This window comes from Oncorhynchus masou, chromosome 24 (assembly GCF_036934945.1).
Source record: "Oncorhynchus masou masou isolate Uvic2021 chromosome 24, UVic_Omas_1.1, whole genome shotgun sequence".
In the NCBI taxonomy this organism is placed as follows: Eukaryota; Metazoa; Chordata; class Actinopteri; order Salmoniformes; family Salmonidae; genus Oncorhynchus; species Oncorhynchus masou.
Window position 1 is genome coordinate 100,336,226 of NC_088235.1, and position 23,935 is coordinate 100,360,160.

At 45.1% G+C, this 23,935-nt stretch overlaps 1 protein-coding gene across 1 annotated transcript; it reads right to left on the bottom strand.

The window, feature by feature from the left end:
• Positions 1-1,944: 1,944 nt before the first annotated feature.
• LOC135511765 (protein shisa-like-2A) lies at positions 1,945-23,932 on the bottom strand. The gene is made up of 3 exons (XM_064933237.1): positions 23,537-23,932; positions 19,643-19,779; positions 1,945-2,711 (listed from the first exon to the last, which is right to left on the bottom strand). The coding sequence occupies exons 1-3, from the start codon at positions 23,716-23,718 to the stop codon at positions 2,518-2,520; spliced, it is 513 nt and encodes a 170-aa protein (XP_064789309.1). The 5' UTR covers positions 23,719-23,932; the 3' UTR covers positions 1,945-2,517.
• Between the last annotated feature and the right edge of the window lie 3 nt (positions 23,933-23,935).

The following is a 23,935-nucleotide window of genomic DNA, read 5'->3' on the forward strand; positions in this document are numbered from 1 at the left end:
TGTTTGTGTCAACCCACACAGAGACATATAGGGCCATGAAACGATGATGACTCACACTGCATCATTTAGACAGAACAGTTCATAATCATGATATGCACCAGAAAGCTGTCAAATGAACCAATCTCATGGCCTATAATGAAGTGTCTTGGAGGTACAGTACTGACTTGGATTATACAAATACAGATTCGATTTTTTAGCTTCCAGGCAAATCAAGTTTTATATGTCATCATGCAAGGAGATTTGTTTTGATCTAATCTAAACTTCCTTTACCCTCCCTCCCTTCCCTTATCCTCCCTCCCTTCCTTATCCTCCCTCCCTTCCTTTACCCTCCCTCCCCACCTTTACCCTCCCCTGCCCACCTTTACCCTCCCCTCCCCACCTTTACCCTCCCCTGCCCACCTTTACCCTCCCCTGCCCACCTTTACCCTCCCCTAGTCACCTTTACCCTCCCCTGCCCACCTTTTCCCTCCCCTAGTCACCTTTACCCTCCCCTGCCCACCTTTACCCTCCCCTGCCCACCTTTATCCTCCCCTGCCCACCTTTACCCTCCCCTGCCCACCTTTACCCTCCCCCTGCCCACCTTTACCCTCCCCTGCCCACCTTTACCCTCCCCTCCCCACCTTTACCCTCCCCTGCCCACCTTTACCCTCCCCTGCCCACCTTTACCCTCCCCTGCCCACCTTTATCCTCCCCTGCCCACCTTTATCCTCCCCTGCCCACCTTTACCCTCCCCTGCCCACCTTTATCCTCCCCTGCCCACCTTTACCCTCCCCTGCCCACCTTTACCCTCCCCTCCCCACCTTTACCCTCCCCTGCCCACCTTTACCCTCCCCTCCCCACCTTTACCCTCCCCTGCCCACCTTTACCCTCCCCTGCCCACCTTTACCCTCCCCTGCCCACCTTTACCCTCCCCTCCCCACCTTTACCCTCCCCTGCCCACCTTTACCCTCCCCTGCCCACCTTTACCCTCCCCTAGTCACCTTTACCCTCCCCTGCCCACCTTTACCCTCCCCTGCCCACCTTTACCCTCCCCTCCCCACCTTTACCCTCCCCTGCCCACCTTTACCCTCCCCTGCCCACCTTTACCCTCCCCTAGTCACCTTTACCCTCCCCTGCCCACCTTTACCCTCCCCTGCCCACCTTTACCCTCCCCTAGTCACCTTTACCCTCCCCTGCCCACCTTTACCCTCCCCTGCCCACCTCTACCCTTCCCTAGTCACCTTTACCCTCCCCTGCCCACCTTTACCCTCCCCTAGTCACCTTTACCCTCCCCTCCCCACCTTTAGCCTCCCCTAGTCACCTTTACCCTCCCCTGCCCACCTTTACCCTCCCCTCCCCACCTTTACCCTCCCCTGCCCACCTTTACCCTCCCCTGCCCACCTTTACCCTCCCCTGCCCACCTTTACCCTCCCCTAGTCACCTTTACCCTCCCCTGCCCACCTTTACCCTCCCCTGCCCACCTTTACCCTCCCCTAGTCACCTTTACCCTCCCCTGCCCACCTTTACCCTCCCCTAGTCACCTTTACCCTCCCCTAGTCACCTTTACCCTCCCCTGCCCACCTTTACCCTCCCCTAGTCACCTTTACCCTCCCCTAGTCACCTTTACCCTCCCCTGCCCACCTTTACCCTCCCCTGCCCACCTTTACCCTCCCCTAGTCACCTTTACCCTCCCCTGCCCACCTTTACCCTCCCCTGCCCACCTCTACCCTTCCCTAGTCACCTTTACCCTCCCCTGCCCACCTCTACCCTTCCCTAGTCACCTTTACCCTCCCCTGCCCACCTTTACCCTCCCCTAGTCACCTTTACCCTCCCCTCCCCACCTTTAGCCTCCCCTTCCTTTACCCTCCCCTCCCTTCCTTTACCCTTCCCCTATAGCTTCACCAGAGCTGCAACAGTTGGACAGCCACAAATTATTAATGACAAGAGAGTGGGGGGGGGAGAGTTAAAGGCCCAGCGCAGTCCCTTTTCCTGTATTTTATATATATTTCCACACTGAGATTAGAATAATACTGTGAAATTGTGGAAATTATGATAATGCCCTTTAATTGTAAGAGCTGTTTGAAAAGACCGCCTGAAATGTTTTGGCCTTCCTGGTGACATCACCAGGCAGAAAATTAGTTAACAGCACAATAAGAAAGAGAGTTCCAAACTTCTCTGCCATTGAGTTTTCATTGTTCCCTTCTCCACTCAGGCAACTCCCAGACAGTCCTAGCAAAATTCTTGCTTGAGAAATTGCTCTTTGCTAAGAAGCTATTTTTGCATATTTTTGGCCATTTTAATTGAAAACAGTCACAGTAAGATACCTAATTATTACCCATAAAGAATATGATATTGAGATATAAAAGGCTGCATTGGACCTTTAAAGAGGAGACAAAAATAGAGAGAAAAAGAGAGAGAAAGAGAGTCCTGGTATTAGATGCATTGTCAGTCTAGTTTAATGCGCCTATCTTCTCCTCTTCTTACACAGCCACTCCCCTCTCCTCCCATTCTATACTGGTTTGAGAGTCCTAGGCCAGTCTATGAGGACCCCTCCACATTGATGGTAGTGACGGTGGCCATGAAGCACCTCTGGAAGAGGCGGTCTGGATCTGGAGGCTGGTTGTCACAGTCCAGTTTACCACTCAAGAAGTGCTTCTTAAACCCTTGGGGACCCGTATGGGGGCTACTGGGGTGACTCCGACTCGGCCCCTCTCGTGGACTGGGTTCAGCACCTGAAAATACAATGTTTTCACATTAGTATTAGTATTAGTATTTTGTATTTTGTGTCTGATGAAGAATCATGTAATACATTACTATGAGATGGAGAGCTTTTCTCTCTATGGGTCCCTGCTCTAAAATGTTACAAATATCTGCTGACTGAAATCGAGTATTAGTTATTTTCCTTATACTCCAGAACCAGTAACTTCTTATTCATAAAAATACGGTTTCTGAGTAGCCATGCTGGAAAGAATACAATTGGATAGCTAACTGAAATCCTTTCATATCTCAAGTGGAAAGGACAAGGAGGAATCCTAAATAGGGGCTGTCTAAAAATATATTTGACATGTCATAGAAAAAAAATCAATCTTTCGCTATTCTTATTAGGGACATCTTGTACACCATCTTGTAAAACGAATCAGTCTACTTTCACATTCACATTAACTGATTACACAGAGTGACAAATAATCGACTCCTACAGGCATGTCCAACATCTAATTAAATTCTAATTCAATGTGCTTTCTTTTCACTATAAAAAACCTCAAACTCCATGATCTCGGTAGCCAGTTAGCCAATGGATTTTGTTCACTTTACCAATCAGACAAAGGCAATCACAATGGGAGTTATCGGTTGACGTTGCTAGACTGGTCAAACTGTGCATTGAGAGTGAGTGTTCGTGACTTTCATATGGAAACGACTACCCTGAGTCCTTACTTTGAGAATGCTACAGAATTTAATCTCAAATAACCCTTTTTGATTTTCAGAAGGACACTTTCTTTTTGGTTAATGACGCTTTAATTTTGAGAGTCAAGTTGTGTAGTTAACGAAAGGCACTCTGAATGCTGCATGAATCTACATTACAATTACGAGCAGACAGCCGTCCCTTTCAGCATCAGCTCAGTTTCATCCCCCACTTTGAAACTGATCGCAGAGGATTAACATCAGTAGTACACTCCACTGTGGATTGGCTGTGTTTTCTTCTGGTTCCCCATCAAATTTCAAGGGCTACGCAGCATTCATTGTTTTTCTCAGCATGGCAGCAATGGGTATATTTTGTTATTGCTCTGGCCTGGCAGGCACACAAAGAGACACTCACAAATATACACACACACACAGCTTGAAAAAGTATTCAACCAGTTCAGTTGATGCATATAAAAAATGGTTTATTTGTCACGTGCACAGGATAAAGCAGGTGTAAACAGTACAGTGAAACGCTTACGAGCAAGTTCTTCCCCAACAATGCAGTATATCAAAGGTAAGAATATAAGATAAAATATAAACACGTGAGAAATAAAAACAAATTAGAATGTACGCTTCACACAGGGTCATGTTTCGAATGTGCTGCACAAATTGAAGGCTCCAAGGCTACAAAATGTGAAAAATGTGCACTTGAATACTTTTTCAAGGCATGTTCAAGACCATAGAAAATATTTTTGAATAAGAGAAGGATTAGAAGGATCCTCCCCAGTTCTTGTCAGCGTACCATGGGCTTTAGACTCGTTAAGGAAGTCAGGCAGAGTGCTGCGAGACCATGTACCTCCAGGGTGAAGGAAGGTACAGGCGTGGGTTGGAGGCAACCACACACACACGCACGCGCACAGAAACGCACACGCAAACACAGACAATTATCTCAGCAGGTGTGAGAAGAAATTAACTGTGAACTTTTCTATTAACAGATGCTTTCTGGCTTCCTGCAGGCTTCCTCTATGGCTATCCAGTCAGGGAAATCGAGAGGGGGAGGGGTTTACCTCTTCATCAACAACAAATGCTGGGCTTAATCAAGCGCAGTGGAAGTCTAGAACCATTGTTCACCTGATGGTCAAATGCCGACGCTTCTACCTCTCCAGGGAGTTTTCAGCTGTTATTGTGACTGTTGTACACATTCCACCTGGCACTTAAAAAAGTGTGCAAGGCTATAAACAAGCAGGTAAACTTGCACCCAGAAGCTGATTCCCTTGTTTCTCGTGATGTTAATTCCATGCCATTACTTTTGATATGTATATTTAAAACCAAATACTTTTAGACTTTTACTCAAGTAGTATTTTACTGGGTGACTTTCACTTTTACTTGAGCCATTTTCTATTTAGGTATCTTTACTTTTAGTCAAGAATGACAATTGTGTTCTTTTTCCACCACTGGTTACGAGTCATGACAGCAGTCAAAATCTACATGACGGTTTAGTCATGATAATTAGGCTTCTCCAAGTTCTGATTGTCACGTTCTGACCTTTGTTCCTTTGTTTTATCTTTGTTTTAGTATGGCCAGGGCGTGAGTTGGGGTGGACAGTCTAGCTTTGTTTTTCTATGTTGTATTTTGCGTTTGGCCTGGTATGGTTCTCAATCAGAGGCAGGTGTCGTTAGTTGTCTCTGATTGAGAATCATACTTAGGTAGCCTTTTTACACCTGGATTTCGTGGGTGTTTATTTTCTGTTTTGAGTGTATTTCACTAGACAGGACTGTTTTGTTTGTTCGTTCATCCTAGTTATTATTTTGTTTAATGTTCATTGTTGATTATATTAAAAATCATGAACACCTACCACGCTGCACCTTGGTCCTCACCTTCTTCCACCGACGACAGCCGTTACAGAAACACACACCACCAAAGGACCAAGCAGCGTGGTAACGAGCAGCAGCAGCAGCGATCGCAGGACTCCTGGACGGCAAGGGACCCTGGGCACAGGCTGGAGAATATCGCCGCCCTAAGGCTGAGGCGGAGGCAGCGAAAGCCGAGAGGCGGTGGTATGAGGAGGCAGCACGGCGGCGCGGTTGGAAGCCCGAGAGGCAGCCCCAAAAATGTATTGAGGGGGGCACACGGGGAAGTCAGGTAGGAGACCTGCGCCAACTTCCCGTGCTTACCAGAGAGAGAGAGGGACCGGGCAGGCACTGTGTTATGCGGTGGAGCGCACGGTGTCACCAGTACGCGTGCTTAGCCCGGTGCGCTACATCAGCTCTCCTTATCGGCTAGGCTAGAGTGGGCATCGAGCCAGGTGCCATGAAGCCGGCTCTGCGCATCTGGTCTCCAGTGCGTCTCCTCGGGCCGGGGTACATGGCACCAGCCTTACGCATGGTGTCCCCGGTTCGCCAGCACAGCCCAGTGTGGGCTATTCCACCTCACCGCACTGGCCTGGCTACGGGGAGCATTCAACCAGGTAAGGTTGGGCAGGCTCGGTGCTCAAGAGCTACAGTGCGTATTCACGGTCCGGTCTATCAGGTGCCACCTCCACGCACCAGCCCTCCGGTGGCAGCCCCCCGCACCGGGCTGTCTCTCCGTCTCCTTCCTACAGGTGCTCCCGCCTGTCCAGCGCTGCCAGTGCCTTCCTCCTCTCCAGCGCTGCCAGAGTGACACGTCTGTCCCGAACTGCCAGAGTCTCCCACCTGTCCCGAGCTGCCAGAGTCTCCCGTCTGTCCCGAGCTGCCAGAGTCTCCCGTCTGTCCCGAGCTGCCAGAGTCTCCCGTCTGTCCCGAGCTGCCAGAGTCTCCCATCTGTCCCGAGCTGCCAGAGTCTCCCGTCTGTCCCGAGCTGCCAGAGTATCATGTCTGTCCTGAGCTGCCAGAGTATCCTGTCTGTCCTGAGCTGCCAGAGTCTCCCGTCTGTCCTGAGCTGCCAGAGCCTCCCGTCTGTCCTGAGCTGCCAGCCAGTCCTGAGCTGCCAGAGCTGCCCGCCAGTCCTGAGCTGCCAGAGCCGACCGCCAGTCCTGAGCTGCCAGAGCCGCCCTCCAGTCAGGAGCTGCTAGAGCCGCACGCCAGTCAGGAGCTGCTAGAGCCGCACGCCAGTCAGGAGCTGCCAGAGCCGCCGGTCAGTCAGGAGCTGCCAGAGACGCCAGGAGCTGCCAGAGCCGCCAGTCAGCCAGGAGCTGCCAGAGCCGTCAGTGAGCCAGGAGCTGCCAGAGCCGTCAGTCAGCCAGGAGCTGCCAGAATCGCCTGTCACGCCGGCAATGCCAGCATCGTCCTTCACTCCGGAGTCTACCGTCCGTCCGGTGCTGCCGGAATCTCCCGTCCATACTTAGGTAGCCTTTTTCCATCTGGGTTTCGTGGGTGTTTATTTTCTGTTTTGTGTGTATTTCACTAGACAGGACTGTTTCGTTTGTTCGTTCTTCCTAGTTATTATTTTGTTTAGTGTTCAGTGTTGATTATATAAAAAAATCATGAACACCTGCCACGCTGCACCTTGGTCCTCACCTTCTTCCACCGACGACAGCCGTCACACTGATGCTGCTGATGGTCATTAGTAACCTACCAAACTTGGTACTCAGCACTCTATTGTCCCTCTAATCACTCTGACATTTATATTTGTATTTATTATGGATCCCCATTAGCTGCCGCCAAGGCAGTAGCTACTCTTCCTGAGGTCCAGCAAAGTTAAGGCAGTTATACAATTTTTAAAACATTCACAACACACTAAGTGTGTGCCCTCAGGCCCGTACTCCACTACCACATATCAAATCAAATCACCTTTTATTAGTCACATGCGCCAAATACAGTGAAATGCTTACTTACAAGCCCCTAACCAACAATGCAGTGTAAAAAATATGAATACGATTAAGAAATAAAAGGAACAAGTAAAATAAAGAGCAGCAGTAAAATAATAATAGCGAGACTATATACAGGGGATACCAGTAGAGTCAATGTGCGGGGGCACCGGTGCCGAGGTAATTGAGGTAATATGTACATGTCGGTAGAGTTATTAAAGTGACTAAACACAAATAATAACAGAGAGTAGCAGCGGAGTAAAAGAGGGGGGGTGCATGCAAATAGTCTGGGTAGCCATTTGATGAGATGTTCAGGAGTCTTATGGCTTGGGGTTAGAAGCTGTTTAGAAGCTTCTTGGACTTAGACTTGGTGCTCCGGTACCGCTTGCCATGCGGTAGCAGAGAGAACAGTCTATGACTCAGGTGGCTGGAGTCTTTGACCATTTTTAGGGCCTTCCTCTGACACCACCTGGTATAAAGGCCCTGAATGGAAGGAAGCTTGGCCCCAGTGATGTACTGGGCCGTACGCACTACCCTCTGTAGTGCCTTGCGGCCAGAGGCCGAGCAGTTGCCATACCAGGCTGTGATGCAACCAGTCAGGATGCTCTCGATGGTGCAGCTGTAGAACTTTTGAGAATCTGAGGACTCATGCCAAATCTTTTCAGTCTCCTGAGGGGGAATAGGTTTTGTAGTGCCCTCTTCACGACTGTCTTGGTGTGCTTGGACTAGAGGTCGATTATGGTTTTTCAACACTAATACCGATAACGGTTATTGGAGGACCAAAAAAAGCTGAATGCGATTAATTGGCCGATTTTTATATATATATTTGTAATAATGACAATTACAACAATCCTGAATTAAAACTTTTATTTTAACTTAATATAATACATAAATAAAATATATTAAGTCTCAAATAAATAATGAAACATGTTCAATTTGGTTTAAGTAATGCAAAAACACAGTGCTAGAGAAGAAAGTAAAAGTGCAATATGTGCCATGTAAAAAAGCTAATGTTTAAGTTCCTTGCTCAGAACATGAGAACATATGAAAGCTGGTGGTTCAATATTCCCAGTTGTTCAATATTCCCAGTTAAGAAGTTTTAGGTTGTAGTTACTATAGGAATTATGATGCGTCAACTATTTCTCTCTATACCATTTGTATTTCATATAACTTTGACTATTGGATGTTCTTATAGGCACTTTAGTATTGCCAGACTAATCTCGGGAGTTGATAGGCTTGAAGTCATAAACAGCGCTGTGCTTCAAGCATTGCTAAGAGCTGCTGGCAAAATGCAGTAAAGTGCTGTTTGAATGAATGCTTAAGAGCCTGCTGCTGCCTACCACTGCTCAGTCAGACTGCTCTATCAAATATCAAATCCTAGCCTTATTTAAAATATAATAAACACAGAAATACGAGCCTTTGGTCATTAATATGGTCAAATCCGGAAACTATCATTTCGAAAACAAAACGTTTATTCTTTTAAACCGTTCCGTATTTTATCGAACGGGTGGCAACCCTAAGTCTAAATATTGCTGTTACATTGCACAACCTTCAATGTTATGTCATAATTATGTACAATTTTGGCAAATTAATTACGATCTTCACACGGTTCGCAATGAGCCGAACTGTTGCATATACCCGGACTCTGCTTGCACTGAACGCAAGCAAAGTGACACCATTTCCCTCGTTAATATTGCCTGCTGACATGAATTTCTTTTAACTAAATATGCAGGTTTAAAAAAATTTACATCTGTGTATTGAGTTTAAGAAAGGCATTGATGTTTATGGGTTGGTTCATTTCTGAAACGATTGTGCTATTTTCGTGAATTATCTTTTGTTAAATCACCCGTTTGGCGAAGTTGAAGTAGGCTGTGATTCGGTGATAAATTAACAGGCACCGCATTGATTGTATGCAATGCAGGACAAGCTAGTTAACCTAGTATTATCATCGACCATGTGTAGTTAACTAGTGATTATGTGAAGATTGATTGTTTTATAAGATAAAATTACTATTACTAGTCTTTTCAACCCCTCTTTCGTATCATCTGAGATTCCTAAAGATTGGAAAGCGGCCGCGGTCATTCCCCTCTTCAAAGGGGGAGACACTCTAGACCCAAACTGTTACATACCTAGATCCATCATGCCCTGCCATTCTAAAGTCTTCGAAAGCCAAGTGAACAAACAGATCACTGACCATTTCGAATCCCACCGTACCTTCTCCGCTATGCAATCTGGTTTCCGAGCTGGTCATGGGTGCACTTCTGCCACGCTCAATGTCCTAAATGATATCATAACCATCATCGATAAAAGACAATACAGTGCAGCCGTCTTCATCGACCTGGCCAAGGCTTTCGACACTGTCAATAACCGCATTCTTATCGGCAGACTCAACAGACCTTGGTTTCTCTAATGACTGCCTCGCCTGGTTCACTAACTACTTCTCAGATAGAGTTCAGTGTGTCAAATCAAAGGGCCTCTTTTCCGGACCTCTGGCAGTCTCTATGGGGGTGCCACAGAGTTCAATTCTCGTGCCGACTCTTTTCTCTGTATATATCAATGATGTCGCTCTTGCAGCAATTTAAGTGTAGGAAAGGATGAAGCAGCTTCTGTGCCACCAGTAAGTACAGATAGTAACGTTAATATAAATCCCCTCGCACGGTCCCCGCAGCCAGACAACTTTCTCACGGTTTCTGGAAGGAAATGCTGTAGGAATGCTCAACCGGTGTCGCTCATTCAGCCGACAGAAACTTTCAACCGGTTTTTCCCATTAAGCAGCAAGTCGGAGTCAGAGGCCGAGCCTTCTCTTGTCTCTACTCCTCCCGTCACGGGGTCTGAGACGCCGAAGCTTCCCACCATTAGGTCTGACAAATTGAAAACTCTAGTCATTACCCGCAGTATTAGACTTAAAACAAATCATCCAGCGATCATACACTGTTTACCAGGGGGCAGGGCTACCGACGTTAAGGCTAATCTGAAGATGGTGCTGGCTAAAGCTAAAACTGGCGAGTGTAGAGAGTATAGAGATATTGTTATCCACGTCGCAGCCAACGATGTTAGGATGAAACAGTCAGCGATCACCAAGAGCAACATAGCTTCAGCGTGTAAATCAGCTAGAAAGATGTGTCGGCATAGAGTAATTGTCTCTGGTCCCCTCCCAGTTAGGGGGAGTGATGAGCTCTACAGCAGAGTCTCACAACTCAATCGCTGTTTTCTGCCCCTCCCAAAACATAGAATTTGTAGAGAATTGGCCCTCTTTCTGGGACTCACCCACAAACAGGACCAAGCCTGTCCTGCTGAGGAGTGACGGACTCCATCCTAGCTGGAGGGGTGCTCTCATCTTATCTACCAACATAGACAGGGCTCTAACTTCTCTAGCTCCACAATGAAATAGGGTGCAGGCCAGGCAGCAGGCTGTTAGCCAGCCTGCCAGCTTAGTGGAGTCTACCACTAGCACAGTCAGTGTCGTCAGCCCAGCTATCCCCGTTGAGACCGTGTCTGTGCCTCGACCTAAGTTGGGCAAAACTAAACATGGCGGTGTTCGCCTTAGCAATCTCACTAGGATAAAGACCTCCTCCATTCCTGTCATTATTGAAAGAGACCATGATACCTCACATCTCAAAATAGGGTTACTTAATGTTAGATCTCTTACTTCAAAGGCAATTATAGTCAATTAACTAATCACTGATCATAATCTTGATGTGATTGGCCTGACTGAAACATGGCTAAAGTCCACAGACCCACTCCAAAAATCACTTTTTATAGACTTTCGGAGCCATCATCGACTCAGTGGGTTTTGTCCAACATGTCTCTGGACCCACTCACTGTCATAGTCATACTCTGGACCTAGTTTTATCCCATGGAATAAATGTTGTGGATCTAATGTTTTTCCTCATAATCCTGGACTATCGGACCACCATTTTATTACGTTTGCAATTGCAACAAATAATCTGTTCAGACCCCAACCAAGGAACATCAAAAGTCATGCTATAAATTAACAGACAACACAAAGATTCCTTGATGTCCTTCCAGATTCCCTCTGTCTACCCAAGGACGCCAGAGGACAAAAATCCGTTAACCACCTAACTGAGGAACTCAATTTAACCTGCTGAAACTCTAGGGGCGCAATTTCATTTTTGGATGAAAAATGTTCCCGTTTTAAACAAGATATTTTGTCACAAAAAGATGCTCGACTATGCATATAATTGGTAGCTTTGGAAAGACAACACTCTGGCGTTTCCAGAACTGCAACGATATTTTCTGTGCGTGCCCTAGAACGTGAGCTTCAGGCAAAACCAAGATGAGACGGCATCCAGGAAATGAGCAGGATTTTTGAGGCTCTGTTTTCCATTGTCTCCTTATATGGCTGTGAATGCGAGAGGAGTAAGTCTGCCCTTTCTGTCGTTTCCCCAAGGTGTCTGCAGCATTGTGACGTATTTGTAGGCATATCATTGGACGATTGACCATAAGAGACCACATTTACCAGGTGTCCGCCCGGTGTCCTGCGCCAAAATTGGTGCGCAAAAGTCAGCTGCAAGTATTTTTCCATGGAATTTAGAGAAGAATGCAGGCTTCCACGAACGATATATCAATGAAGAGATATGTGAAAAAACACCTTGAGGATTGATTCCAAACAACGTTTGCCATGTTTCGGTCGATATTATGGAGTTAATTCGGAAAAAGTTTGACGTTGTAGGTGACTGAATTTTCAGTTCGTTTCGGTAGCCAAATGTGATGTACAAAACGGAGCGATTTCTCCTACACACAGACGCTTTCAGGAAAAACTGCGCATTTGGTATGTAACTGAGAGTCTCCTCATTGAAAACATCCGAAGCTCTTCAAAGGTAAATGATTTTATTTATTTGGTTATCTGGTTTTTGTGAAAATGTTGCGTGCTAAATGCTACTCAAAATGCTAAGCTAGCTTAGCATACTCTTACACAAATTAGTCAATTGCTATGGTTCAAAAGCATATTTTGAAAATCTGAGATGACAGTGTTGTTAAGAAAAGGCTAAGCTTGAGAGCAGGCGCATTATTTTCATTTTATTTGCGATTTTCAGAAATCGTTAACGTTGCATTATGCTAATAAGCCTGAGGCTTTAGTCACGATCCCAGATCCGGGATGGGGAGTATCAAGAGGTTTAACCTTGCGCAATACCCTAGATGCAGTAGCACCCCTAAAAACTAAAAACATTTCTCATGAGAAACTAGCTCCCTGGTACACAGAAAATACCCGAGCTCTGAAGCAAGCTTCCAGAAAATTGGAACGGAAATGGAGCCACACCAAACTGGAAGTCTTCCGACGAGCTTGGAAAGACAGTACCGTGCAGTACCGAAGAACCCCTCCCGCTGCTCGATTATCCTATTTTTCCAACTTAATTGAGGAAAATAAGAACAATCCAAAATTCCTTTTTGATACTGTCACAAAGCTAACTAAAAAGCAGCATTCTCCAAGAGAGGATGACTTTCACTTCAGCAGTGATAAATTCATGAACTTCTTTGAGGAAAAGATCATGATTATTAGAAAGCAAATTACGGACTCATCTTTAAATCTGCGTATTCCTTCAAAGCTCAGTTGTCCTGAGTCTGCACAACTCTGCCAGGACCTAGGATCAAGACAGACGCTCAAGTGTTTTAGTACTGTATCTCTTGACACAACGATGAAAATAATCATGGCCTCTAAACCTTCAAGCTGCATAATGGACCCTATTCCAACTAAACTACTGAAAGAGCTGCTTCATGTGCTTGGCCCTCCTATGTTGAACATAATAAACGGCTGTATACCAAACTCACTAACAGTGGCAGTAATAAAGCCTCTCTTGAAAAAGCCAAACCTTGACCCAGAAAATATAAAAAAAACGAATCAGCCTATATTGAATCTACCATTCCTCTCAAAATGTTTTGAAAAGGCTGTTGCGCAGCAACTCACTGCCTTCCTGAAGACAAACAATGTATATGAAATGCTTCAGTCTGGTTTTAGACCCCATCACAGCACTGAGACTGCACTTGTGAAGGTGGTAAATTACCTTTTAATGGCATCAGACCGAGGCTCTGCATCTGTCCTCGTGCTCCTAGACCTTAGTGCTGCTTTTGATACCATCGATCACCACATTCTTTTGGAGAGATTGGAAACCCAAATTGGTCTACACGGACAAGTTCTGGCCTGGTTTAGATCTTATCTGTCGGAAAGATATCAGTTTGTCTCAATGAATGGTTTGTCCTCTGACAAATCAACTGTAAATTTCGGTGTTCCTCAAGGTTCCGTTTTAGGACCACTATTGTTTTCACTATATATTTTACCTCTTGGGGATGTCATTTGAAAACATAATGTTAACTTTCACTGCTATGCGGATGACACACAGCTGTACATTTCTATGAAACATGGTGAAGCCCCAAAATTGCCCTCGCTAGAAGCATGTGTTTCAGACATAAGGAAGTGCATGGCTGCAAACGTTCTACTTTTAAACTCAGACAAAACAGAGATGCTTGTTCTACGTCCCAAGAAACAAAGAGATCTTCTGTTGAATCTGACAATTTATCTTAATGGTTGTACAGTCATCTCAAATAAAACTGTGAAGGACCTCGGCGTTACTCTGGACCCCGATCTCTCTTTTGAAGAACATATCAAGACCATTTCAAGGACAGCTTTTTCCATCTACGTAACATTGCAAAAATCAGAAACTTTCTGTCCAAAAACAATGCAGAAAAATTAATCCATGCTTTTGTCACTTCTAGGTTAGACTACTGCAATGCTCTACTTTCCGGCTACCCGGATAAAGCACTAAATAAACTTCAGTTAGTGCTAAATACGGCTGCTAGAATCCTGACTAGAACCCAAAAAATGTATCATATTACTCCAGTGCTAGCCTCCCTAAACTGGCTTCCTGTCAAGGCAAGGGCTGATTTCAAGGTTTTACTGCTAACCTACAAAGCATTACATGGGCTTGCTCCTACCTATCTCTCTGATTTGGTCCTACCGTACATACCTACATGTACGCTACGGTCACAAGACGCAGGCCTCCTAATTGTCCCTAGAATTTCTAAGCAAACAGCTGGAGGCAGGGCTTTCTCCTATAGAGCTCAATTTTTTACGGAATGGTCTGCCTACCCATGTGAGAGACGCAAACTCGGTCTCAACCTTTAAGTCTTTACTGAAGACTCATCTCTTCAGTGGGTCATATGATTGAGTGTAGTCTGGCCCAGGAGTGGGAAGGTGAACGGAAAGGCTCTGGAGCAACGAACCGCCCTTGCTGGGAAGCATGGCCGGTTCCCCTCTTTCCACTGGGATTCTCTGCCTCTAACCCTATTACAGGGGCTGAGTCACTGGCTTACTGGGGCTCTTTCATACCGTCCCAGGGAGGGGTGCGTCACTTGAGTGGGTTGAGTCACTGATGTGATCTTCCTGTCTGGGTCTGGGTTGGCGCCCCCCCCCCCCCCTTGGGTTGTGCCATGGGGGAGATCTTTGTGGGCTATACTCGGCCTTGTCTCAGGATGGTAAGTTGGTGGTTGAAGATATCCCTCTAGTGGTGTGGGGGCTGTGCTTTGGCAAAGTGGGTGGGGTTATATCCTTCCTGTTTGGCCCTGTCCGGGGGTGTCCTCGGATGGGGCCACAGTGTCTCCTGACCCCTCCTGTCTCAGCCTCCAGTAATTATGCTGCAGTAGTTTATGTGTCGGGGGGCTAGGGTCAGTTTGTTATATCTGGAGTACTTCTCCTGTCCTATTCAGTGTCCTGTGTGAATTTAAGTGTGCCCTCTCTAATTCTCTCTTTCTTTCTCTCTCTCGGAGGACCTGAGCCCTAGGACCATGCCTCAGGACTACCTGACATGATGACCGCTTGCTGTCCCCAGTCCACCTGGCCGTGCTGCTGCTCCAGTTTCAACTGTTCTGCCTTATTATTTGACCATGCTGGTCATTTATGAACATTTTAACATCTTGGCCATGTTCTGTTATAATCTCCACCCGGCACAGCCAGAAGAGGTCTGGCCACCTCACATAGCCTGGTTCCTCTCTAGGTTTCTTCCTAGGTTTTGGCCTTTCTAGGGAGTTTTTCCTAGCCACCGTGCTTCTACACCTGCATTGCTTGCTGTTTGGGGTTTTAGGCTGGGTTTCTGTACAGCACTTTGAGATATCAGCTGATGTACGAAGGGCTATACAAATAAATTTGATTTGATTCTCTGATCCATCTCTACGAGGACGACACCATTCAGTATACATCTGGCCCTTCTTTGGACACTGTGTTAACCTGTTGAAACTCTAGGGGCGCAATTTCATTTTTGGATGAAAAACGTTCCCGTTTTAAACAAGATATTTTGTCACAAAAAGATGCTCGACTATGCATATAATTGATAGCTTTGGAAAGAAAACACTCTGACGTGTCCAGAACTGCAAAGATATTTTCTGTGCGTGCCCTAGAACGTGAGCTTCAGGCAAAACCAAGATGAGACGGCATCCAGGAAATGAGCAGGATTTTTGAGGCTCTGTTTTCCATTGTCTCCTTATATGGCTGTGAATGCGAGAGGAGTAAGTCTGCCCTTTCTGTCGTTTCCCCAAGGTGTCTGCAGCATTGTGACGTATTTGTAGGCATATCATTGGAAGATTGACCATAAGAGACCACATTTACCAGGTGTCCGCCCGGTGTCCTGCGCCGAAATTGGTGCGCAAAAGTCAGCTGCAAGTATTTTTCCATGGAATTTAGAGAAGAATGAAGGCTTCCACGAACGATATATCAATGAAGAGATATGTGAAAAAACACCTTGAGGATTGATTCCAAACGTTTGCCATGTTTCGGTCGATATTATGGAGTTAATTCGGAAAAAGTTTGGCGTTGTAGGTGACTGAATTTTCGGTTCGTTTCGGTAGCCAAATGTGATGTACAAAACGGAGCGATTTCTCCTACACACAGACGCTTTCAGGAAAAACTGCGCATTTGGTATGTAACTGAGAGTCTCCTCATTGAAAACATCCAAAGCTCTTCAAAGGTAATGATTTTATTTATTTGGTTATCTGGTTTTTGTGAAAATGTTGCGTGCTAAATGCTACTCAAAATGCTAAGCTAGCTTAGCATACTCTTACACAAATTAGTCAATTGCTATGGTTCAAAAGCATATTTTGAAAATCTGAGATGACAGTGTTGTTAAGAAAAGGCTAAGCTTGAGAGCAGGCGCATTATTTTCATTTTATTTGCGATTTTCAGAAATCGTTAACGTTGCGTTATGCTAATGAGCCTGAGGCTTTAGTCACGATCCCGGATCCGGGATGGGGAGATTCAAGACCTACAAACGAGCTTCAATGCCATACAACTCTCCTTCCGTGGCCTCCGACTGCTCTTAAATACTAGTAAAATGAAATGCATGCTCTTCAACCTATCGCTGCCCGAACCCGCCCGCCCGACTAGCATCACTACACTGGACGGTTCTGACTTAGAATATGTGGACAACTACAAATACCTAGGTGTCTGGTTAGTCTGTAAACACTCCTTCCAGACTCACATTAAGCATCTCCAATCCAACGTTAAATCTAGAATTGGCTTCCTATTTCACAACAAAGCCTCCTTCACTCATGCTGCCAAACTTACCCTCATAAAACTGACTATCCTGCCGATCCTTGACTTCAGCGATGCCATTTACAAATTAGCCTCAAACACTCTACTCAGCAAATTGGGTGCAGTCTATCACAGTGCCATCCGTTTTGTCACTAAAGCCCCATATACTACCCACTACTGCGACCTGTATGCTCTCATTGGCTGGTCCTCTCTACATATTCGTAGCCAAACCCACTGGCTCCAGGTAATTTATAAGTCTTTGCTAGGTATAGCTCCGCCTTATCTCAGCTTACTGGTCACCATAGCAATACCCACCCATAGCATGCGCTCCAGCAGGTATACTTCACTGGTCATCCCCAAAGCTAACACCTCTTTTGGCCGCGTTTCCTTCCAGTTCTCTGCTGCCAATGACTGAAACGAATTGCAAAAATCCCTGAAGTTGGAGACTTATACCTCCCTCAATAACTTTAAGCGTCAGCTGTCTGAGCAGCTTACCGATCGCTGCAGCTGTACACAACCCATCTGTAAATAGCCCATCCATCCAACCAACTACCTACCTCATTCCCATATTTGTTTTCGTTTTTCTGCATTTTTCAGTATTTCTACTTGCACATCCTCATCTGCACATATATCACTCCAGTGTAAACTGCTAAATTGTACTTACTTCGCCACCATTGGCCTATTTATTGCCTTACCTCCTTACTTCATTTGCACACACTTACTTCATTTGCACACAGATTTTTTTTATTCTATTGTGTTATTGACTGTATGTTTGTTTATCCCATGTGTAACTCTTTGTCATTGTTTTTGTCGCACTGCTTTGCTTTGTCTTGGCCAGGTCACAGTGGTAAATGAGAACTTGTTCTCAACTAGCTTACCTGGTTAAATAAAGGTGAATTTAAAAAATAAAATAATAATAAGTTTAATGCTAGCTAGCAACTTACCTTGGCTTCTTGCAGCCACAAGGTCCTTTTGACGCTGCACTCGCACAACAGGTGGTCAGCCTGCCATGCAGTTTCCTCGCGGAATGCAATGTAATCGGCCATAATCGGCATCCAAAAAGGCTGATTACCGATTGTTATGAAAACTTGAAATCGGCCCAAATTAAACATGCCGATTAATCGGTCGACTTCTAGCTTGAACAATGTTAGTTTGTTGGCAATGTGGACACCAAGCTCCCAACCTGCTTCACTACAGCCCCGTCGACGAGAATGGGGGCGTGCTCGGTCTTCCTTTTCCTGTAATCTACAACACAAAGTACCTGTCTATTGTGCGATTTATTGTGATGGTGTAGGCTATATATTAAATGGATTTATTAAACTTTTTAAAATGTAGGTGTTCCAAAGGCCTGAATCAGTGGCTTGTAGGCTATGCATGGAAGCCAAGAGATGCTAAATGTGTTTAAGCTAATTAACGGTAAATTACAGTGAGTCTGGCAGTAATTGATAATCACCGGGTGACAAAATTTCATGACCGCCACATTCCTACTCCTGCATCCCCCATTCGGCAAATCAGATCATGACTCTGTACTCCTGTTTCCTGTTTTACAAGCAAAAGGTCAAACAGGAAGTACCAGTGACTTGCTTTGTTGAGAATTGGTCATCAGAATCAGAGATTATGCTACAGGACTGCTTTGCTAGCGGTGACTGAACTATGTTCCAAAACTCCCCCGATAACATCAATGAGCTAACCACCTCTGTCACCGGCTTCATTAGGAAATGCATCAGCAACGTTGTCCCCACAGTGAAGGTTCACTGCTTCCCCAATCAAAAGCCCTGAAATAACACAGAGATTGTCGCTAAACTAAAGGACAGGGTTACCGCACACAGGGGTATCGCTGACAAGTACAAAAAAATCCTGCTACGACCTCCACAGAGTCATCAAACGAGCAAAAGGACAATATAGGAAAGGTGGAATCATATTACATAGATGCCGACACCTGCCGCATGTGACAGGGACTACAGTCCATTACGGATTACAGGGGAAGACCCAACCGGGATCTGCCCTACAATGCCTCTCTACCAGACAAAACTTGTTAAAGACTCCAGCCACCCAAGCCATAGACTGTTCTCTCTGCTTCCGCAAGGCAAGCAATACCGGTGCATCAGGTCTGATACCAACAGTCTCCTGAACAGTTTCAATCCCCAAGCCATAAATTTGCTAAATAGCTAAGAAAATGGCTACACGGACTATCTGAGTTTACCCTTGTATTTTTTCTCTATGCACACTCACAGGACTCTACACACTCACACACACTCACACTTCAACACACACACTCACTTAATTTGCTCACACAGACATTTTATACTGACTCTCTCACTCTCTCTCTCTCACAATGAACTTTTATTCTAAGAAGGCTACTTATATTAAGTACAATCTTGGTATCTAGGATGATAATGGATTTTAAGGCTTGGAGATTATTCTGCCAGATAAGTGGAAAGTCATTGAGCCACTGTAGGAGCCCTTTGCTAGAGCATTCATAATCAGCCCCTGTTTTCAATGTTATTTGTTCCTACTGTACTAAGGAATGGGCATCTTACTGCATCCTATATACCAGAAGTCATTCCAATCTGAATCTGACAGATGCCCCAAGCCCTTCTGACATGTCAAATTAAAATGATTTCCATAGAGATGAGCTTAACTTCTGTTCATATCTTCTGTTTCCATCATATACTGTAGCATTAAAGCACCTTGATGGTGGGATAAACGCAATTCAAATCAAATGCATTTTTATAGCCATCAAATGAACATATGATACTATATTGAATTATATAGGCTCTTTTGGCATGGGTCCTATTCATTGGGGCACAACGTAGCAAAGCGTTTTTTAACAGAACACGAAAACAGGTAGTCCCTCCCTGTTTCAGTTTTCTTCCGTTTGGTGCTTAGTGAATACGACCCTTGCCTTGTAATAATGGGTCATACAATTGGTGACATACCTGGTGCTATGAGGGGCAGTCCGTTGTCAAGGCCTCTGGGTTTGGTCGCGATGAACAGATAGCACAGGACACAGATAGTGATGATGAACGCTAGCAGGACCACAGCTGCTATGGACAGGCCAACCAGCGCTCCCAGACTGTCAGACAGAGTGGGTGAGAAGAGGGGAGGAATAGAGAGAGGGAGTGTGAGTGAGAGAGCGAGCGATAGAGAGAGAGAAAGACGAGAGAGAGCAAGAGCGAGAGCGAGAGAGAATTTCATGGAACGAATGAAAGAGAAAAGGGAATATAAAGTACAGCAGACAAATGAAAGAGAGAATAGGAGAGGAAGAAAACAAGAGATATTTAAGTTCTTCTATGCACTTTCAAAGATATAAACATTTCTTTTGATGTTTGAAAACGTTATCATACTTTTAGAAGATGTGCAGCAGTAACTGAGAGACTGTTGAGTGTGATCAAAGACAAAACATAATTTCCACTTTGACAACGTTCCACTTCAGAAAATGTACATATTATCAAATCCAAATGAAATTCTTCCCCTGTATGCAGTGATGACACATGCATTCCACTAAAATGAGAAGAAAAGTCCTTTGATGAAAAAAAAACTTTTATGATATCTACAATCACTGCCTCTAAGTATTTTCATTTGAAATTATATCAGACTATTTGCACTTACTTTTAATTTCTGCTTTGACTGACTGGTGTTTCATTCCCAATCAGAAACTAGAACATTCTTATTTTGTTTTACCCAAAATGCAAAGCACCTAAGAAAACAACTTCAATCAAACTAATTGACTGTTAAATCAATCAAATCAATTAAGTCTCACCTCACAACTTAAAGCACAAGAGAGTGGAGGGAATAGTTATCCCGTATCAGTGCCTAGTCAGGCGGAATATTATCAATCAATTACAAGTTCATTTAATATGCATTCTGAAAGAGCCTACAGTGGTTTATGAAGACAGATCACTGTTACCACAAGATGCCAGTGCCACAACTTAACAATAATGACGAATGAGTCTGAAAGCGACACAGAGCAGCTTTTTGAAAAGGCATTAGGATCAGCAACAGATTATTTTCAGATCTATATTATGTTTGGCACGTGCACACACACACACACACACACACACACACACACACACACACACACACACACACACACACACACACACACACACACACACACACACACACACACACACACACACACACACACACACACACACACACACACACACACACACACAACCTAAGCCTGATGTATAATTTTCAATTTCCTGTTATTAACCAAGGCATCAAAGGAACACTTACGAACCTGCATCACACTCTGCTCTCTGCCATGGGATTAAAATCATAAACTTTTCTGTTCAGTTCTGTAAGGACTTCTTTCACTTCTTTCACAGCATCAACCCTTATTCATGTGATCTCTCTATGATCAGTCATTCACTGTGGGATCCTCAGAAAGCCCTTTCAAGATGGTTTTCTTTCTCCACAGGTCAACAAGAAGCCCTTTCAAGATGACTTTCTCCACAGGTCGACGGAAAGCCCTTTCAAAATTACTTTCTTTCTCCACAGCTTGCCCTTGTGATCTATTTATAGAACTAGATCAGAAGGAGAAGGGATGCTGTTGACAGGAACCTTCCCCATTGCTGGTTGCCTTAAAGCAGCTCATAGGGAGCCTCACAGGGAGCTTCACATGGAGCCTCACAGGGAGCCTCGTAAGTAGTTTTAAAGCAGCTCACAGGGAGCCTCGCACGGTGCCTCACAGGGAACCTCGCAATGATTCTCGCATTTAGCCTTAAAGCAGCTCACATGGAGCCTTAAAGCAGTTCACTCGTAGGGAGCCTCGTAGGGAGCCTCACAGGGAGCCTCACAGGGAGCCTCGTAGGGAGCCTCGTAGGGAGCCTCACAGGGAGCCTCGCAGGGAGCCTCGTAGGGAGCCTCGTAGGGAGCCTCACAGGGAGCCTCACAGGGAGCCTCACAGTGAGCCTCACAGGGAGCCTCGTAGGGAGCCTCGTAGGGAGCCTCACAGGGAGCCTCACAGGGAGCCTCGTAGGGAGCCTCGTAGGGAGCCTCACAGGGAGCCTCACAGGGAGCCTCGTAGGGAGCCTCACAGGGAGCCTTGTAGGGAGCCTCACAGGGAGCATCACAGGGAGCCTCACAGGGAGCCTCACAGGGAGCCTCACAGGGAGCCTCACAGGGAGCCTCACAGGGAGCCTCACAGGGAGCCTCACAGGGAGCCTCATAGGGAGCCTCACAGGGAGCCTCACAGGGAGCCTCATAGGGAGCCTCACATGTAGCCTCACAGGGAGCCTCACAGGGAGCCTCACAGGGAGCCTCACAGGGAGCCTCATAGGGAGCCTCACATGTAGCCTCGCAGCCTTTTTATTAAAAACATTGAACTACAATTATACAATATCACAAACACTACAGGTTAGCCAGGCGTTTTGTTACCATGTGAATGAAAGAGATCGTAAGACAGCTACTACTCAAACATAATATCGCTACAGGATACTACTGTATTTGTAGGAGAAAACAGAACCCCCTCTCATAATGTTGGGTGGTTTGAAGGACTGACTCCATGGAAATTTTTAAAAGCCTGTATAACTGAATAATGCATTAAAGGGGCAATCCGCAGTTGCTACATTCATTTTTAGACTGTTAAATGAATGATATATGTATAGCCATTGATTTTTGTTTTACTCCAATGTTTGTAAACAAAGTCAATGATAACAAACAATTTTTTAGCTTCAAAACATGCTTAAAACTATCATTTTTATCTCATGGATGGTCAGTCCTTGCATCCATGGCTCTGTCTAGAGTTTCTCAAGCTGCATCTTATTGTTTGAACTGCAGACACACACACACACACACATTTTTATCTCATGGATGGCCAGTCCTTGCATCCATGGCCCTGTCTAGAGTTTCTCAAGCTGCATCTTATTGTTTGAACTGCAGACACACATACACACACACACACACACACACACACACACACACACACACACACACACACACACACACACACACACACACACACACACACACACACACACACACACACACACACACACACACACACAGATTGGTGCTTTAAGGTGGCTTTTATACATGCTGCCTGACAGACTCAACAGCTGGCTCCATCATCAGAAGACATTATAGTGCAGTAGTACAATGTGCCTTCTGACAGCTTCTGAATGACTCATATAATAGATTTTGTATCACTGGCTAAACGTCCAATTAAGTGTTCATGGGAAGTGTTTATGGCATGCTACTGTCATTAGAACACTCATTTCATATATCAAAGCATTTTGCAGACCTATCTGTGACATTAAGTTGAAATTCAATTAAAAAAAGACCCAAATACAAAATTCCCTTCAAGTTTAGCACTTTGGTAGGCTATTCTCTGACATTTCAATGCATTTTTGTAGAAACTCAGATCTGGATCCTCACAATATCAAGAGCATCTAATTTTCCGCAGCTTCTACTAATTTGCTTATTGAAGTCTTCACCTCTCCTACACTGCAATGCTGCAAAGGTCGCTGTAAATGAGTGTGTTCCCATTCTTAAATCCACGGGCTGCATCATCATTAGATTTGTTTTATATGAGTATGTTAATGTGGGGACTTGACAGCATTTATTTTCACTTATAGGTTTACATAATGCAACAAGCACCTTCCTGTGATGTGTTGATCATGATGGAGCCATTGATGCATGGCTTCTAGCATTATAGTTGCTTTTTACCAATACACAAAACATATTTTCACCAATACACCACTACACCTATCACATTTGGGTCAGTTGCCAGAGAGAAATTCACTGTATAAAAGAAAGAGTGCAGTGCAAAGTGTTATAGGCGCATTCCTTAGAAGTTAGCAAAGTTACATTATTATTCTTACCTCAACCACCACATGTATCCATACTCGTATGGGAAAAAACTGTTTGGGTCATCACAACAGTATTTCATGTCATTGAAGCCACAGCAGAAAAGAGCTCCTGCATCGTTGTCAGGTTTAGGGCACGTAAACTCGTTTACGAGCACTTTCTCTGCGTTGTAGTAGCTCGTGCAGTCCGCGCTCATGCTGACCCCAAACGCGCAGACACGCCAACTATACAATCTGTTAGATCAGTTGAAGTTTCAATCCGTCCATATTATTGTCAATACAAACAGCAGTGCTCTGTGTCTTGCTGGTTGACTTGCAAGGTATTTAAGTAAGTCCCCATTACTGAGCCCACCTCTCTCTCTCGCTCTCTCCTCGCCCCACTGTAACACAATCTCCAAAGAAAACACTATACCT